At 50.4% G+C, this 19,715-nt stretch overlaps 1 protein-coding gene across 3 annotated transcripts in view; it reads right to left on the bottom strand.

Annotated features, from left to right (window-relative positions):
* The window catches only part of ASIC2 (acid sensing ion channel subunit 2), a 1,334,934-nt gene that overhangs the window by 8,610 nt on the left and 1,306,609 nt on the right, over positions 1-19,715 (bottom strand). For all 3 annotated transcript variants that reach the window (XM_074978894.1, XM_074978893.1, XM_074978895.1), the window contains one exon: positions 8,465-8,544. In XM_074978894.1, coding sequence (XP_074834995.1) covers positions 8,465-8,544 — 80 coding nt within the window. The remainder of the gene's footprint in view (positions 1-8,464; positions 8,545-19,715) is intronic.

The raw sequence follows: 19,715 nt of genomic DNA, 5'->3' as shown, positions 1-19,715 counted from the left end.
TAGACACAGCCTATTAGAAGAGCTATTCCAGAAAAGTTAACCTAGAATAACTCTTCTGATCAATTTGCTCCATGTAAACAAGACTTTGTCAATGGAGGCTACTCTTCTCTGACAAGTTGTTTTCCAGGTGACCTCTGAATGTAACTCTCTTGGGATGTGCAGTGGGACTGTGCAGAGGCTTTATGGAATAAAGGCAAGCTGCAGCTGTATCATTTCCATTCACTACACCAAGAAATCCAGGTCTGCCAAAGGGAAAAAAAAAAAACTTGGCAAAAGAAAAATATTCTCCAGCTTCAATGAATGAAAAAAAAAAAAGCTTACAAAACTTTGAGAGAATTCTTATTACCTTCCTGTCGAAGACTCCAAAGGGGAGCCTGGCTTGTTGGATTTTAATCAAATTCTGTGTGCACAAAGATTGAGATATGAACGAGGGAGCAGAGTCGATTTGAACTCCAAAGCCCGTATGAGTTTTACGCTTGTGTTTTTCATTATATTTTATTGCAAAAAATGCCACCAAATATTAATGGCTGCTCAGAAGGGACTCCATAAGGAGAACTGCCTGCCTTACGCTACATCTTTAATGACACCTAAGGTTTGTCTACTACACTTGAGAAGCAGGACCTCAGTGTGGATGTTATCTCTGGTGAGAGGAGGGGTTCAAAAGCCACTTCCGGCAGGGCCAACAGCCACGGGCTGTGTCTACACGTGCCCCAAACTTCGAAATGGCCATGCAAATGGCCATTTCGAAGTTTACTAATGAAGCGCTGAAATGCATATTCAGCGCTTCATTAGCATGCGGGCGGCAGCCGCACTTCGAAATTGATGCGCCTTGCCGCCGCGCGGCGCGTCCAGACGGGGCTCCTTTTCGAAAGGACGCCGCCTACTTCGAAGTCCCCTTATTCCAATGAGCTCATGGGAATAAGGGGACTTCGAAGTAGGCGGCGTCCTTTCGAAAAGGAGCCCCGTCTGGACGCGCCGCGCGGCGGCAAGGCGCATCAATTTCGAAGCGCGGCTGCCGCCCGCATGCTAATGAAGCGCTGAATATGCATTTCAGCGCTTCATTAGTAAACTTCGAAATGGCCATTTGCATGGCCATTTCGAAGTTTGGGGCACGTGTAGACATAGCCACGGTGGGCCACGGGGCAAGGTGGGAGGGGGCTGACTCCATGCCCCCCAGAAGGGGCAGGGCCGAGGGCATCAGACCTTAGAGCTGCTGAGACTGCAGCACTGCAGAGTGGCAGAACACCGCTGCTGTGGTGTTTCAAAGAAGCCCTGAGCAGTGGCTGGAGCTCTGTGACCCTTTGAAATGCCAGGTCTGGAGGCAAGTTCCCCCTTTGTCACTGCCCTGTTGGAAAGCCCAGCACTTCCTCGCCTTCATAAGGTTCCTGGTGTACATAAGCTACTTCCGCAACAGGCAGGAGCTAGGCTGCTGGCAACAATCAGCTTACCTCCCCCTCGCACAGAGGTGGGATTCTTCTACTCCCCAGCAATGTAGCTGGGTCACCCAAACTTTCTAGACCAGGCCTTCAAGTGGGATGGTTTAGGAGTACCTAACAGAAAAGCACTGTAAAATAGTTAGGGATCTTCTGCTCAAAAGCAGCATTTAATTCCTTGGTCTGAATATGTAGATACGCTTGCAAATGCCATTTCACTGCATCTGACTAAAACATCCAGGATGTCTTAAAAAGGCATGTTTTCAACGGAAAGTATCCACTAAACTATTTGCACATGTTCAAAACTATTTTAAAAAAATGGCCAAAATTCTTTCTCTAAAACAAAAATAACTAAACAGCTTTTTGTTTAATAAATGAAACAACATACGTCCTGGCATTTAACTGGCATAACATTTCACATGCCCAGGAAAGAGAAGCATTGTTTGCAATCAGAAAGGTGAATTTCCTTTTGTTTTTTAATGGCTGTTTTAAGAGCAGCTTGCGTTGCCTAACCACCAGCAGCGTGATATAGCCCAGAGTCCATCTGAAGTCAGAAGCCAGCTGAGTAGGGGAAGGAAGGTGTACACAACACGTACCCCTTGAAATCATGTCGCGTACCACTGGGGGTACACGCACCACACTTCAGGAAACACTGCTTTGGAGGATAGGGCTATAATTCAAAATGATCTGGAGAAACTGCACAAATGGTGTGAAGTAAACGGGATGAGATTCAATGAGATCAAATGCAAAGTACAGCACAAACAGCTCTGCTTCCACTGCCACTGGCCAGACAACCATCCCTCCTCACCCCTCCTCCCCTGCACAGCCATCAGCCCCAGGCCTGCCCAGGCAGCTGGCCCCAACCCTGCTGCTGCCTGTGGGAAGCCTAGTTGGGGCTCAGTTGGGCAGCCAACACTGTACAGACAGACAGCCCTGTGGCACTGGCTGGGCAGCTGACCCCCGGCCCTGCTGGCTGGAGATCCAGCCCCATGGCTCAAGCCATGCAGATGGCCCCCTGCCCTGTTGCTGCCAGCCCAGCTGCCCCAGCCCCAAGGTTAAATGAGGTCGCTAGTTATACAAATTCCGGATAACTCAGCTCCACCTGGGAAGGAACAATCAGTTGCCTTCACAGAATCATAGAATCCTAGGGCTGGAAGAGACCTCAGGAGGCCACCAAGTCCAGCCCCGTGACCAAAGCAGGATCAACCCCAACTACATCATCCCAGCCAAGACTTTGTCAAGCCAGGACTTAAAAACCTCGAGGGATGGAGATTCCACCACCTCTCTAGGTAACACATTCCAGTGCTTCACCACACTCCTAGTGACATATTTATTCCTAATATCCAACCTATAACACCCCCTCTGTAACTTGAGACCATTGTTCCTTGTTCTGCCATCCATCACTACTGAGAACAGTCTCTCTCAATCCTCTTTAGAGCCCCCCTTCAGGAAGCTGAAGGCTGCTGTCAAATCGCCCCTCACTCTTCTCTTCTTCAAACTAAACAAGCCCAAATCCCTCAGCCTCTCCTCGTAGATCATGTGCTCCAGTCCACTTATCACTGTTGTTGCCCTGCACTAGACCCTCTCCAATGCATCCACATCCTTTCTATACTTGGGGGGGCCCAAAATACAATACTCCAGATGTGGCCTCACCAGTGCTGAATAGAAGGGAATAATAACTTCTCTAGATCTGCTGGAAATGTCCCTCCATATGCCATTAGCCTTCTTGGCTACAAGGGCACACTGTTGAACTCATATCCAGCCTCTCATCCACTGTAATCCCCACGTCCTTGTCTGTTGCACGGTGACTTAGCCAGTCTACATACAAAGTGGGACACGACAGGTGAGAAAAGAGTATTGCTGAAAGGGATCTGGGGATGGCAAGCGAAATATGAGTCTACATTGTGACAATGTGGCAAAAAAAGCGAACATCCTTCTGCGATATATTAGCAGGAGTGTAGTAAGCAAGATACAAGAAAGTAATTCTGCTCTGCTCTGCCTTGATTAGGCCTGAGCGGTACTCCTGTGTCCAGTTCTCAGGAAAGATATGGACGTACTGGAGAAGGTCCAGAGAAGAGCAACAAAAATGTTTAAATCTAGAAAAGATGACCTGTGGGAAGATAGAAAAAAGGGTTTGTTTAGTTTGGCTATCCACCCAGAAGAGGTGTCAGGACACCGGGTTCCCTCCTAGAACTGGGACCTTGTGCTCCTGCTTTTCCCTTCTGTAACACAGGGATAAGGAGATTCCTCACCCTGCACCCCCGCAAAGGCCCAGACTGGTCTTTGCAGGGTGTGCCGACAGATGCAAGGTGCGACTGCCTAGCACAGCCTGGGCTGGCATCCTCCACCAGCTCGGCACAGTGCTGAACAGACACCCCTGCAGGGACAAGCAGCAAGTTCTGTCTCTGAGCCTCCTGCTGCAAGCGGGGAGGTGCCAGCTGCACCGGCTGCCCTTCACTAGCAGGGTCACTTGTTCTATGCTTGTCAGTCTGGTGATGTTGCCACTGGCACGCCAGCACCTCCCACGCACATCCCACAGGCCCTGGCAGAAGGGTGCCAGCTGAGACCCACTGCCCTGACCCGAGGCACCTGCTGGTCCCTATTTTAAATACGTGGTGGCTGTATGGAGGGGGTTATATGTGGTTCATCCGGGCCTCAGAGTGGATGACATGTCAACCCTGCCATCCCAGTGTCTGGAAATATCTCCCCTGCTTTCATTTATAGCACCAGTTGTACTCCCCATAAAGAAGCACACGTGCTGCCTTTCTCTGCCTGGCTGATTCCACTGAGGCATCAGTGATGTTAAAAAGGAGGTGCGCGCATCGCAGGCAGGGACATGGAACAATATTACCCTGACTGCAGAGAGCTGCTCCATCCTGACCCAGCCACGGGGTTTGGATGCTGCAAATGCAGTCGGGTGTATTTCATGGCTCACCACATTCTGTTCTTGCCTATTTCTTTTAATGAAAGAAACCAGCCAAGATCCCTCCTTTGAGTCACTTCGGCCCCTGCCAGCTCCTGCTTTATTTATTCTGTGTCCTGGTTTGACAGCCCTGGACAAAGCCTGGAGAGGGTGAGATCTTCCCACACACATGGCCCTCCAGGAGCCTTGCCACGATGGCCTGCTCTAACCCTTGGCACCTGAGCAGGATGGCTGGGGGATGCTGAGAAGGGCCAGGTGCTGCAATGATAACATGCTTTGGACCATGTGCGTGTCACGTTCAGGCCACCATTTCAACTTCCTCTGCAGGTGTTAATGAGCCAGACTGAGACACCATGGACTTGCCAGATGGTGACAGAGCTGTGACTAGAACCCAGAGGCCCTGACACCCAGGCCTGGCTTACAACCACAAACACAGCCTCTCTGCGTGGAACAAAGTTGCTGTGTGCCCACTGGGATCCAGACAGAACCTTCAGCTTTGAAAATGAAAAAGCAGTCACATAGCATGGTAAAGACGAACAAAATGCTGCATGACTGCTTTTTAGTTTGGATAGAAAACAGACTAATGTGGCTATCTCTCTGTCACTCTTCAACTTTGAGGCACTGTGAATTGGTGCACAGAGCACTTAGCTGGGACCTGCTCAGCTCCTGGATCTGTTGCGAGCGAGCCTTGGATAAATCACAATCCCTGCTCTGTGACTCAGTTTCCTCATTGGCAAAATGGGGATAATGGCATTGGATTTGGGGCTGGGATGCTGCCAATTTGGTATGATAGTCACTAGAATAAACAGAGGGGCAGGGAGGGGAAATGTGATACAAGGGAGGAATCGTGGTTAGGGTTTTTTTTGTGTTTTCATGAAAAGAAATAAGTGACAGTGGAACTCAATGGGCTTCCAATGTAAAATGCTTGGACATCACAACAGTCCCTGCTCTCCTGGGACGCGTGCTGAAATGGCAGGAATGGTTTTGTGAGTGGTGGGAAATCATGAGTCTCTATTACATAAGAATGGCCACACTGGGGCAGACCAAAGGTTCACCCAGCCCAATATCCTATCTTCTGAAAGAAGCCAATGGCAGGAGAGAAAGATGGTCAGGAGCAGTCAACATTGGTCATATCTGGCCAGCCCCACTGCCTTCTATGACGAGATAAGTGGCTCTGTGGCTATGGGGAAAGCAGTGAACGTGAAATACCTGGACTTTAGCAAAGTTTTTCATACAGTCTCCCGTTGTACTTTTGACAGCAAGTTAAAGACCTATGGCCTGGATGAATGGACTAGAACGCTGGCTAGATCATCAGGCCTGATGTCTAGTTGGCAGCTGGTATGAAGCAGTGTCCCAGGAGTCAGTCCAGGGACTGGGTTTATTCAGCAGCTTCATTGATGACTTGGATAAAGGGATGGATTGTACCCTCAGCAAGTTCACACATCCCATTAAGCTGTGGGGACAGGCAGATACATTGGACAGCAGGAAGAGGATCTAGAGTGACCTAGACAAATTGGAGGATTGGGCCAGAAATTAGATGAAGTTCAACAACGACAAGTGCAAAGTCCTACACTCAGGATGGAAGAATCCCATGCACTGTTACAGGCTGGGGACCACTTGGTTAGGCAGCAGTTGTGCAGAAAAGGACCTGGGGATTACAGTGGACAAGAAGCTGGATATGAGGTCATGGATGAGCTGGTATGAGCCCGAGGAGTCTATGATTCTAAGAGCCAACAATGTACTCTTGTTGCCAAGAAACCTGATGGCATATTGGGCTGCCTTAGTCAGAGCATTGTCAGCAAATTGAGCGAAGTGATTATCCTCTGTTAAGCACTGTTGAGGCCACATCTTGAGTACTGCAGCCACTGTTGGGCCCACTACAGAAAGGATGTGGATAAATTAGAGAGAGTCCATCACAGGCTAACAAAAATGATTAGGGGGCTGGGGCACATGACTTATTAGGAGAGGCTGAGGGAACTGAGCTTATTTAATTTCTAGAGGAGAAGAACAAGGGGGGATTTGATAGCAGCCTTCAAGTTCCTGAAGTGGTGTTCCAAAAAGTATTGAATCAGGCTGTTCTCAGTGGTGGAAGATGACAGAACAAGGAGCAATGGTCTCAAGTAGCAATGAGGGAGGTGTAGGTTGGATATTAGGAAAACTTTCCCAAGGAGGGTGATGAAGTGCTGGAATGCATTACTTAGAGGGGTGGTGGAACCTTCATCCTTACAGGTTTTTAAGTCCTGGCTTGACAAAGCCCTGGCTGGGATGCTTTAATTGAGGCAGGTGCTGCTTTGAGCAGGGAGTTGGATTAGATGCCTCCCGAGGTCTTTCCCATCCTAATCTTCTATGAGTCTCTGCTTCTAAGTGCAGCTGGCTAGGAAGGTGGTGTGACACAGGTGGTGTGGTCAGAGCACACTGCTGATTTTGTCTCCTGTACGGTGAGTTCAGGGGATGGGAGCTGACCCCTGCACCCTCCACCTTAGCCCCAAGTAATCCCCTCTCCCTGTTGCTTGGCGGGGGGAGGGGGAAGGATGGAGCAGGAGTGGGGCTGGGGAGGTTGGCCCAGGCCTCGCCTCCCCCTCAGGATGGATTTGGCCCCTGTTCCTGGTATTTGTGGATTTAGCCATTCGTGGTGGTGTCAGGAACATCTCCCCCATGAACGGTGAGGGTTTCCTGTGTTGCTATTCCAGTGTCAGGCTAACGATGCCAATGATCTGAATGTGCTTTGAGCTCCTCAGGTGGAAGATGTCAGAGACGGGGAAGGCGCTACTGCTAACTGATGTAGGGAGCCTGACTGCCAGTCTGGGTTTGGGGCATGCACAAAGCACAGACAAGGCACTTGGGCATGGCAGACAGACAGGCCTCCCCTGGCTGAGCTCCTTGATGTGGATGACGTGGATGGGTGTGTGTGGAGCAGGCGAGGAGGGGTCTGTGGTTCTGCAGGGAGTGTGGGACAGGGGAACAGGATTAGACTATGGTTTGGGGTGGCTCAGGGAGCACAAGGGCAGGCAGGAGAATCTGGGGACCACTCGCCCGGTGGCGATGGCTCCAGTGAAGGTCAGGGCAGCTGAGTCATGTTCAGAGGACAGGGAGGAGGAGGAGCTGTGGAGGGAGTGTGCACTGGGGGACAGAAGCCACAGGCCTAAGGGCACCAGTGCCCAGCAAACTGCCCTGGAGAGAGGACAGCTTACTCTGGGGCAAGGTGTGTGGGAAGAGCACGTTCTCAGCGTGTTCACAGCTGCAGACCACAGGCTATTGATACTGATGGGGTGCAGACTCCTTCCTGCTGCACTGTGACTGCAGTTCCGGTGCTTTGGGCTGCTGAAGAGCCAGCTGAGTCCAGACTAACCCACTGCTCATCACCAGCCAGGCTACTGTGGGACCAGGAAGGAGGAAGGCACCAGGACTACAAAAGCATGTGTGATGCTACTCTTTCCTGTTGCCCATAGTCCTCCTGCTTCATGGTGGGAGTTGAAGTGGGGTCAGGAAAAAACTTCCACCAGGGCTCCAGGATTCCATAATTTCCCATTATGGCATTGATTTTGCATCTACCATCGAAGCAGCTGGTATCAACCACTGCTGGGGACAGGACACTGGTTCTTATCAGGTCCATTCATTCCTAGGTCCCAGCAATGGCTGGGAGTTGGCCATGCTATGGCAGAACTAAGGATATGGCCTCTCTCATGGAGATGGACAAAGGGTCGCCCCAGGTAGATGAATCCATGCTGGCCCAGCCCAACCCAACGCAACTCAATTCCGTCATGCGGGCTCAAAGCTGCAGAACAGCTCAAGTGCCCATCTCCCTGCAGGAGCCCAGCTCCAGATTGCTTCAAGGCACTTTCAAAAATGATGATTTTATGCCAGTGACTGTGAGAGAGGCACAAAAGCAAGTGGTGAAAACAGGGGCTTCCATGGCTCCTCTGGGGCCTGCTGAGACCGAGCTCCTTAAAAAGCCATGCACAAGCCAGGCACCAGTGCAGCAGGGGCTCTCACTAGGCCTTTCCTTGGCTGGGCGTCTGTCTGCAGGCCAACGTCCCAGTGCTCAAACCCACTCAGTCATACAGCACTCGCACTCGTCAGTGCGGGAACTCGGAAGGGGAGATCTTACCTCGTAAATATAGTCAAAGAGCTCTAGTATTGTAAGGATACTAGCACCAATAAACAATCCCATCTGACCGCCAATGTCACCTGAGGAAAGAAAACAGCTCATTTTACACACATGCTCAGGGAATTTCAAACGAGTACACATCAGTTATCTGGGTATGAATCAGAGCCTCCCTCTCCTAGCTAAGAATAAAACCACTGGAGACACAGAGCCAGAATTTCCACATTGCTCCATCGAGGTTTCCTCTGAGGCTGACATGAGAGTGACGGGGTGACACTCCCAGCTCAAGCGTCGCCTCCTGTCCCCACAGCTCTGGTCAGCAGGGGCTGGAAAAACTGTGTGTACTAGCAAACTACAAATCACACCAGTGACCCAGTGTTATGAAGGAGCAGGTTCCTCGTGCCCCATAGGGGAAACGGATGGGTTTCAAACCTCCTACTGCTAGTTGCCAAGGAGGTGGGAAGTTAAGAAAAGATGAAACAAATTCCCAGTCAATGGAGCTGCACAGCTGGTTTCACAGTGCAGGTGGAGATGGTCGTGTGAGCACCTGCCCTCTGGAATGGCTGGGCCAGGGTGTGGGGAAACATTACAGCACCTGCCATTGACTGGAGAGGACGGCACAAGCCAAAATGCTCCCAGCCAAATGAGACTCAGGTCTTAGCAGCTGAGCCTGTAGTTCCCCATGTGAAAAGGGGTTTGGTGTAGGCTGCCAGACCCGCAGAAGGCAATCCTGTGTCCTTGCAGAACATGAGCAGGTGATGCTCACACTGCCCCGTTCCTGCCCCAGGAATCCCACCTTCGAAAGGTGGCATGCAGGTTCTGTGTCTGAGTTTCTCGAGCCCAGGGGTGCACTTGACCAGCAGAGCAGTAAACAGACGTGGTGCTGGCAGAGGCACGCCAGAACCTGTAGCCTGTTTGGAACCAGCCCAGAGTAACTCTACATGGGGCTGACTGTTGCATTGACTATTGTCCGGATGCTACAATGGGCAGAGGTACAAGAGATGTAGGTTTTAAATCTGGCCACACACTGCACTAGTGACTTTAAAAAGTATCACCGGCACTTGGCCCATACTTTGAGGTCAAATTTCAGCCCTCTGCCTTGGAAAGGTTGCTGACCCCTGCTCTAGTGGTAAGGGGGTAGCCTGGGACTTGATAACACTCTAGTCATTTCCTGGCCTCTGTCACTAACTGCCTCTGTAACCTGAGGCAAGTCACTTGGCCACTCCATGGCTCTCTTCCCCAGCATTATACGGGTGTGAGGAGGCTAAACACCGTTAGGGGGACTAGGGAAGGGACTTCCCCAATCAGATCAGTGCTTGTGTCTCTGCATAGTACTGAAGATAATGAAAACCACATTAACCACAAAAGTTTGGCTTTGTGGACCCTGTTGTTGTGCATTGTGTGTGGGTTTCTCTTGCACTGCTCTACAACCTCTAGTTTTTTCATGGTCTTTTGCAGAATGACCAACAAAGGGGATGATTGTCCTGTCGGTACATGAGCACTGTAGCCAGCTGCTTCCTGAGCCTCACTCCCATAATGGTTCAGAAGCCCTGGCTGAAGCCGTGAAGCTGTGTGAATCCTGCTTGCTCTGGAAAGTATCTCCCTCTGTGTACCCTTACCAGCAGGCTGGCCCTGCATGGCTGCAACAGCACAGCTGAGTGATAACGTCCCACTGAGCTCACCAACTAATGTCCCAGCCTGTTAACATACCTTTATTAGCATCTGTCCTGGGTCACTTTTGGGATGCTCAGGGTCAGTGGGGCCTAGTACTTAGCAAACATGGAGAGAGAAAATAACGGCAGAGGAGAGGGTGTTAGGATCTGCAGTGCTGCCAAAGACTGACAAGTCATCCTGCTTAGAAGCTGAGCCCGGTGCAAGCATGTCCTCAGATTTGGCACCAGAGGGACAGTGTGTGCCTGGGGAGTTTACAGGAGTGTCCCACTCTGGGCTTGTCCCATCACTGAAGGTCAAGTGGTGGGAAAAGAGCAAAACTGCCATGAGGTGCTTGTACTGAAACACAGACCCAACTCCCCTCTGTGCTTATGGCTTTACTCCTGGTTGAACTGCTTTTCCTTTGCAAAGACAGGAGGTTTTCCTACTGGACTCCCACTGTTTGCCCCTGCCAGGCCAACAGGAACCAACAGCCCTTTGCCAAGCACGTGAACCAGGTACGGCATTTGTGACCTTGTGTCACACGGCCCGATTGGAACCAGCCCAGAGTAACTCGACATGGGGCTGGCTGTTGCATTGACTATTGTCCGGATGCTGCAATGGGCAGAGGCACAAGAGATGTAGGTTTTAAATCTGGCCACAGGCTTGCAAAGACTGCTCAGGCTAGATACGATGACTCACCTCCCAGAGCACTGGGGGGATAACGAAATGATGTCACCTGTGCACTACGTGTGCTTTCAGCTCTCACACTGGGCCAGGAGGCCCTAGCGAAGCAGCCTGTCCTGCTGTGGCACCACACCAAAAGTTGCAAGGGTGCCTATTCATGCAAAATACCAGAGGGGTAGCCGTGTTAGTCTGGATCTGTAGCAGCAAAGAAGGGTCCTGTGGCACCTTATAGACTAACAGAAAAGTTTAGAGCATGAGCTTTCGTGAGTTAACTCACTTCTTCAGATGCTATTCATGCAAAAGGCTTTAATCAGGTTCCATCTCCCTGAATGAACAACAATGAAGCGGCATGCAAAGCCATGGGAACCAAAAGGTCTGAAATCTTCACACCAGTTTCACCCAGCTCAGGGAAGCGGGTCTAGTGCAGCGGCCAGCAACCCCTGGCAGGGGGACCAAGAGTGGTACATGAGCCGATTTTCATCGGCATGTGAGGTGGGAGCTCAGCCCCTCTTCCCCCATGCAGCTGGAAGCTTGCTCAAAGCCAGGCCGCTTGTGGATTAACAAAAGACTGGCTAATGCTACCAACCACCACCTACAAGGTAACGCTCTGCGTATTAGTTTATTTTTGAATGAAGCTGTTGTAAGTAGAACTATTAGTGACTTTGAAAAGCATCACGGGCACTTGTCATATCACTGAAATCAAAAGGTCAAATTTCAGCCCTCCGCCGTGGAAAGGTTGCTGACCCCTGCTCTAGTGGTCAGGGGAGTAGCCTGGGACTAGGGAACCCTCTGTTCATTTCTTGGCCTCTGTCACTGACTGCCTGTGTAACCTGGGGCAAGTCACTTAACCACTCCGTGGCTCACTTCCCCAGCATTATAGGGGTGTGAGGAGGCGAAACACAATGACAGGGACTAGGGAAGGGACTTCCCCAATCAGATCAGTGCTTGTGTCTTTGTACAGAACTAAAGATAATAAAAACTACATTAACCATAAAAGTTTGGTAGGAGAAGGTGAGGGGCCGCAAGCCATTAGCAGCCGGAACTGCAATTAGTAACTCATGGAAGCAGCCATTCAAGGCGGGTGGGATCAGAGGTGCATTTTGTCCCATGTGAAATCTCCCTTGCTTTGGTTTCTAGCCTAGCCATTGGGACGGAAGGGGTGCATAGGTCCTGCACTTTGCAGTTGGGGCCAGTGTGAGTGAGAAGAGTGTCCAATTATTAACATTATGCAAATGAGCATTATGCAAGTTTCTCTTTGTATGACAGTAAATGGTTGGACACCTAGTCCTGTTATCTCCATGGCTTTTAAGACCATGTGTTGTGGCATTTATAAGTGTCCTTGCTCACCTCTTGCTGCAGGAACATCAAAGTGAGTCGAACAGGCCTCCATTATAGCAGCAAATGAATATTTTTCTTATAAGTAACATTGGGAAACAATCTTCCCCAGCAACTGCAGTCACAGGCAAAGAGACCAATAGGCTTAGCAAGAGATAGCTCTTGCGTGAGAACACTAGGTCATGGTGAGCCACTCTATCTGTCATAACAATGGGTACAGGCGCCTTTCCTGCACCTCCTCCATCTCAGGAGAGACTCATCCACTATGTCTGAGGTGAAGTGTTTCTCTGATTATTTGTCTTCCCATTACTGTATTTGCTGGAATACACAGGAAGCGAAGTGATGCAGCTGCAGGTAATTTTACCGTTATGTTCCCAATCTGTCATTCAGCTGCAGGAGTAAAGCACCCGTGAATAGAACACATTGTATTAAGAACATAAGAACACAAGAATGGCCATACTGGGTCAGACCAAAGGTCCATCCAGCCCAGTATCCCGTCTGCCGACAGTGGCCAATGCCAGGTGCCCCAGAGAAGGAGAACAGAAGACAATGATCAAGTGATTTATCTCCTGCCATCCATCTCCTGCCCTTGTACTGAAGGCCAGGGCACCATACTTTACCCCTGGCTAATAGCCATTTATGGACCTAACCTGCAAAAATTTATTGAGCTCTTTTTTAAACCCTAATAGAGTCCTGGCCTTCACAGCCTCCTCCGGCAAGGAGTTCCACAGGTTGACTGCGCTGTGTGAAGAAAAATTTCCTTTTATTAAAGAACCAACAGCACTAACAGTGCAGTCTGACATGTTCTAATGGTACAACTGCAGCAGAGCATTGAAAATGCTATCTCCCTGCCCCCGTGCAGGCTCCTCCCATCCTCTTGCCCAGCAGCTTTCTCTGCCTCCTTCTCTGGTGCAAAGCTTACCCAGGCTTGTGTGCTAGAATCTACTCACCCACACCACCACTAAAACCAGCTACCCACCAACTGGACTCTGGATTCTTCCCTGGTCCTGGTTCCTGGTCAGGTTCCTCTCAGCTCACAGCTGCTCTGAGGGGAAGGAGGAGTGCAGGAAAACAATCACTTCCACTGTAGCCTAGGCTAATGTCACTGACAAAGCCACGGGGGAAGAAATCATCTGAATAGTCATTTGAGAACAATTTATGTAATGTGAGGCATCTCCTCACCTCCTCTCCATCACTCCTCGCTCTTGTATGCTGCCCCTTGGGTGATTTTCTCTGAGTCCTTAGGCCTGTCTGTTCTCTTCAGGATTCTCTCTTGAGCCCCAGAGGCACTGACTTGGCCAGAGGATTAGCCAGTGCATGGTCTCCCCTGTAGGCTTCCTGCTCTCATGCATCTGGGATCTGACAAGACAATGCAGCACACGGTAGACCTGTGGAACTCCTTGCCAGAGGATGTTGTGAAGATGAGAACTTGAACAAGGTTCAAAAGAGAACTAGATAAATTCAGGGACGTTTGATCCATCAATGAATATTGGCCAAGATGGGTAGGAATGGTGCTCGTAGCCTCTGTCAGAGGCTGGAAATGGATGTCAGGAGAGGGATCACTCAATGACTAACTGTTCTGCTCACTCCCTCTGGGGCATCTGGCATTGGCCTCTGTCAGATGACAGGATACTGGGCTAGCTGGGCCTTTGGTCTTACCCAGGGTGGCCGTTCTTATGTAACAAAGACTCATGAATTTCCCACCACCCACAAAACCATTCCTGCCATTTCAGCATAAGTCCCAGGGGAGCTGGGCTTTTTAAAAAAGGGTTTGGAACTTCTGAAGCTTTCAGTGGACTGAAGCTGACCCTCTCCCAGATCATCCTGTTATTGCCCATGGGCTCCCAACTTCTGTTTGCATTGCCGAGATTCCACTTCAGATCCACTTCCTTATGCATGGAGATGTCCTGAGAAAAGCCACTGTGCATGACTTGTGTACTCCACTCAAGGTGCACATTGCACTAACAGTGTCCATTAGTCTATGCTGGTGTCCTTCTCCACCTTGGGTGCCAACCCAAGGATGTAACAAGCAACATGGACAGTACGCCTCTCCAGGGCCTTCTCTACTTCAAACTAGGTACAGCTGAGCAGCAGAATGGTGGGAAGTGGAACACCTACAGGTAAGGGTCGGCAACCTGTGGCTCCAGAGCCACATGCACCTCTTTAAGGAGCCACTTATGGCTCTGACCACTGCCACTGCTGACTCCACAGGCAGCTCTGGTGACTGAACAGTTAGCTGCAGTGGGGGAGAAAGCTGGCAGGGCAGAGAGCCCAGGACGAGGAAGGCAGCAGGGCTCCATGTGTGGGAAGTCAGGCTGCAGGAGAGCTGAGGGAGGGGCAGCAAACCCTGTCCCTGCTGGAGCTGTGCAACCACATGGAGAAGGGGGCAGCAGGGGGAACAGTGTCAGCGTGCAGAGCTTGTCAGCTGAGGCAGGTAAATCCTGGAGATGGGGTGGGTGGGTTGCGAGTGAAGGGGTTAAACCTGGAGTATGGGGGGCAGGTTTATGTAATGGGGGAAAAGCTTGCGGATGGGGGGGTGGATTTGGGGGTTGAGGCAGGTAAAGCCCGGAGATGTGGGTAACAACGTTCTAACTGGTACAACTCATTGTGTGTGTGCCGCTCTTATATTAGGGGAGTAGGGTTTGATGTTATTTGTTAAAGGCTCTCTCATATTCACGTGCATTGTGGCTCTTGAAGTATAGGTTTTTGTAAGTGAATTTGAGAAAAAAGGTCTCTTCTTGCTATTTTAGTTGCAGACCCTTGCCTATAGGGAACAGCCACCTCAAAGAACCCCAGTTATTGGAAAGGGAAGTTACCTTGCTCTATTCTTCGAGTGATGGTCCCCAGGAAAATTTGATGCAAAGTGATTCACAAGCAGTATTTGCTGAGGAGGAAACGGTGACCACCTGGAGGACTGCTCTGATAAAGGATATATCCACTGTACAAGCTTGCAAAGGGGTCAGCAGAGGCCCACATTGCCACTCTGAAACTCATAAAAGGGGCATCTGGAAGAGATGCTACTGGGGTAGCTGTGGCTGAGCAGATCCTCACACTTTGGGGAGAAGGGGCCACCACTAACTCATGGCCATCTAGGATGCAGCTTGACAGCCATTTGGGAAGTCTTTAGGAGGAGACTGTCACCTTTCTATGTATCTGACCACGGAGACAAGCACATTAGGAAGTTCCTCGAAGGATTCCTTGCTCTGTAAGTCTGAAGATGCCACCACCAGCCAGGAAATCTTTTCTATTTTGCTGGGTAGAATTTTCTCTTGGAATCTTTTATGCAATACAGCTAGGTATAGATTGTACCACCTCCAAGCACAAGCCTTCCAAGTTTACCATCCATTTACCAGATACCACATTGTTAGGTGGAAGGATGGAAGGCTGAGTGGGCAGATCTTGCCTTTGTCCCAAGTCAGTGAGCCTGGGAGGAGCTGAACATGGGCATGAGGACATCTGGAGAATGCTCAGGAAACAGAACTGCCTTGGCCACCAAAGAGCAACTAGACTCACCAATGCTGCATCTGCTTGACGGTGCCCAGGATCCAAGGAAAGCGAGTGATGATAGCAAATGTCTCCATCGTTAATTCCACATACTGCACTAGAAATGCACCCCCCCACTTTACAACTGTGGCCTTGAAAGTCTCTGGAGCAGGACATGGGGCTTCTCTTATTTTCTTGATACCCATAGAGACCTGTAGTGGGAATTGGTATGGCTGAAAGATGCTCCATGCCACCAGAGTGTTTCTATCACTCCTGGTCCTTAGAAGAAAGCTTGCTGATATGTCTGCCAGTGTTGTGCGCCCCAGGAAGAGGTGCTACTGAAGGGGAGCAAAATCAACCCAAAACCAAATGCCGATGCAGAAGAGGGAGTGGTGACCACACCCATTCTGGATATTGACCACTACTATGCGGAGATGGGTGGACCTCACCCCTCACTGTCTGCTGCTTTAATACATTGTTCTCATATTGCCTTATCCAGCCTGAGGGTACACAGACTGAGCAAATGGTAGGAATCACATGCAGGCATCACACATGCAGCATGCAGCTCTGGAAGGGTTACATGAACCTGGATTTACATACCCTATGCTACCTCTTCAGCCACATGAGTCCCCAGGCTTGTTGGGAGGTGTGTGTAACAAATCATCTTCCCTCGCCGCCCCACCTCTGGCCACACACACTGCCTCCCTTGTTTTCCACCAGGCGAGCCATGGCAGAGCATCCTGGGCACACCTAAACAGTGAGTGCTGAGCTCGGGGCAACAGACTCATATTTGCAGGGCTGCATAGACAAAATATTGAAGGTGTGTCTTGGGTCAGAACTTGGACTGTGAAGCCCTTCTCACCACTTAGCTTTGGAGACCATGCTCCAGCCCAAGCCAGCTATTGGTAGTACTGTGGCATTAGGTCTGCAAGCCTGGGTCTGGCAAGGCAGGCTGAACCTTGTGGCCACTCTCTGTGTGCACGCCCCCATTGGGGGATGGGGAAGTGAGACTGGTTTGTTCAGGTGGCGCTTACATAGCATGCAGCCTGGCCACAGCCATGCCTGTAGGAGTCACAGATGGGAGCATTGCAAAGGGTGTGAGATATGTACATGAGGCCATATGACCGGGAGGGCGAGGCAGGCTCCTACCTTCAGCTGAGGGCTCAGCTGAGGTGGAGTGATGAAATCCATCATAGTCTGCACTCTGTCCTGAGACAACTTTACTTGGGCTTGGCTTGAATCTAGGGTTGCTCAAAGACTGTTTATAATCTGCACAGGAGCTAAGAATGCAGCTAAGATCTGTGCAGGAGCAGGGTCGTTACCTCTACTTCTTGGAACAACTTCCCTATAAGGTGCCAACTGTCACAGGAGGGGAAGGCTGACAAAGCTGATGATACAGGGCCATTATGTGACTGCAGGGGGCCTGCTCATTTGCAAGGTCCAGACCTTCAGAAGTCCCTAGGGATCTCCTAAAGGTGAATGTCTACATGGACATAAGCATGTTTTCAATCATGGGCATTGAACCCCTAACCTTTGTTCATCAAGAGGATTACAGAGGACAAGGTGATTATTCTGAACCTCAAGAGGCAAATGAAGATATTCGGCTGTTTTAGATACCTATCTTGAGACCTTGAGAGACCATCTAGGCCAATTTCTGGAGCTCATAAAAGAACTAAGAATTATATAAACCATCCCTGACAGGTGTATGTGTAAGATGATGATGGAGATTTCACATTGCCCCTAGACAATGTATTCCGGTGTTTAACACTCTCCCTCACACAATTAGAAGGATTTTCCTAATGTCCAACCAAACCTCTCTTGCTGCAATCTGAGCCCATTGCTCCTTGTTCTATCCTCAGAATTTTTCTTTCTCCTCCTTGTAACAACTTTTTAGGTACTTGAAAGCTGTTATTATGTCCCCTCTCGGTCCTCTCTATTTCCAGACTAAACAAACCCAGTTTTCAATCTTGCCTCATAGGCTGTGTGTTCTAGGCTTTAAATCACTTTTGCTGCTCTTCCCTAGATCTTCCCAAATTTGCCCACATATGTTCTTGCAGCTATGAGTGCTAGTCATGTTGCCCTCCCTGTATGGCCATACAGTTTCTCGCATATAACTGCTGGATGGTCAGGTGTGCTGGCAATGGGGAGTGGGCTATGGGGTGTGGTCCTCCAGGAGCTCACATGCAATGGGCATTCAATGACCCAGATGAGACGAGGGAGTGATTTCAATTCAGTACTTTATGAGCCAGCAGAATCCTCACATATCATCCCAGTGTGACCAGCACTGCTGATGTTCTGAGCAGGGACAGAGAAGGCTGCACAAGCCACAGAGGCTGAACTGAATGCCACAAATACTCTTGGCATTTAGGAACTTTGCCCCATTTGCACATCTGCCCACAGAGGGACTGCCTCCAGCGGTTCCTCATGGGGAGACCAGAAATGCGGCCAGACCTCCGACACCAGAAGTTGGCCTTAATGTGGATGTTCATGCAACACCCCCAGAGAAAATCCTCCTGGTCATCAGGTTGGGAGGAAAATACTGTTTGCAGAGCCCTGTGCTGACAGGAATGACTGATGGAGCCAGCACAGCCTGGACCATTAACCATTCCTCCTAACGGTGTGGCCGTTGTATGGACTTCTAAGCAAAGCACAATACTGCTGCTACACATGTGCCAGCCAATGAGGCAGCTCTTGCTCGCGGGAAGACTGTGGCTTTCATCTCAGGGGACCCCAAACTGAGAGAGAGGGAGGGTGTGTGCTGAGATTTCTGACAAGTAGCTTACACAGCCTCAGGGCTGATGGGCCCACAATCCGGCAGTGAGGACATGTGAGGAGCGGATCGTCTGCCCAACCTGAGCACCATGCAGGGTGCCACACCCTGTCCCCCCAGACTCATCATACCATCCTAGAATATTTCTCAGCTGTGAGCTGACAGAACCATTTTCCAGTTGTGACCTTTTGCTTCACACATTCTGGCCATGCCAGGCCCATTGTTCTGCTCTCAGAGCAATACCAGGCTGGACTTTGGTCCCCAGACAGCCTCAAGAGCCCCCTTTGCTCTCCTCTGACTGGCAAATACTTACTTTGACTTCCTTTGGAGCAGACCCCCTGCACACCCTTGCGGGAGTGTGAGTGTCTCTGTCCAAGCTCCCCTCTGGCCCTCTGCTCACCTCTGCAGTGCAGTGGCTGCCCTTCCGGCTGAGCAGAGCGTGACTGTACAGATCCAGCCACCACAGAATGACGGGAGACATCCTGCATGGATGAAGATCCCCTCTTGGCAGAGCCCACAGGCTGTACCTTCCCTTCCCAGGGTGCCGGACACTAACATATGGCTGGCAGATAAGACCTTGCACATCCATCAAACTCACATCAATCATTTGCACTTGGCCAGAGGCTTTCATCCCAAATGGAGCCCAGTGCAAGCTGCCTCTGCAATACCTGCACCACTCCCCTGGAATGCAGCCACCCCTGAGGTGGAGCCTGGTAAACAACCTGTGACTAGTACCAGGCCTAACCTCTACTCTTGTAGTCTTTAGCGTCAATATTTAGCAAGCATGACATGGGCATTTTAAGTACACAAGGCCTCCCCCTCCCATTCCACGCAGGAACATGGACAGGGCCTTACCCATCTCTGGACAATGTCATGGTCCTAGGTGTTTAAAAACCTTCATTGTCCTGGTTTCAGATATTTAACTCTGAGAGGTCAGTGTTGCAACTGGGGGAGGGGCAGCTGACCCCAAGTGGGGTTGTGGGATGGTCACAAAGCTATTGTAGGGGGGTTGCAATATTTACACCCTCACTTCTGGGATACTGCTGGAGGTGGCACTGCCCTCACAGCTGGACTCCCTGCCAGCAGCTGAAGAGTCTCCTGCAACTGGGAGAAGTACACTGAGGCAGGTCTGACCTGGCCCTGACCGCAGCCCATGCTGTGAAAGAACATCCCCTGCCTGCCTAGCTAGGACTAGCAGCTGGAACCTGGCACACACGTGCATCTGCAGGATGTGGGGAGGCAAACACAGCACCTCGGCAGTCGTTCACAATACCCGTCCATACAGCCAGCCCTCCCCACCCCACAAAAGTGACAACCCCCTACGCCGTG

Source organism: Carettochelys insculpta, chromosome 28 (genome assembly GCF_033958435.1).
Source record: "Carettochelys insculpta isolate YL-2023 chromosome 28, ASM3395843v1, whole genome shotgun sequence".
NCBI lineage: Eukaryota > Metazoa > Chordata > Testudines > Carettochelyidae > Carettochelys > Carettochelys insculpta.
This window is presented reverse-complemented; position numbering and strand designations above follow the sequence as displayed.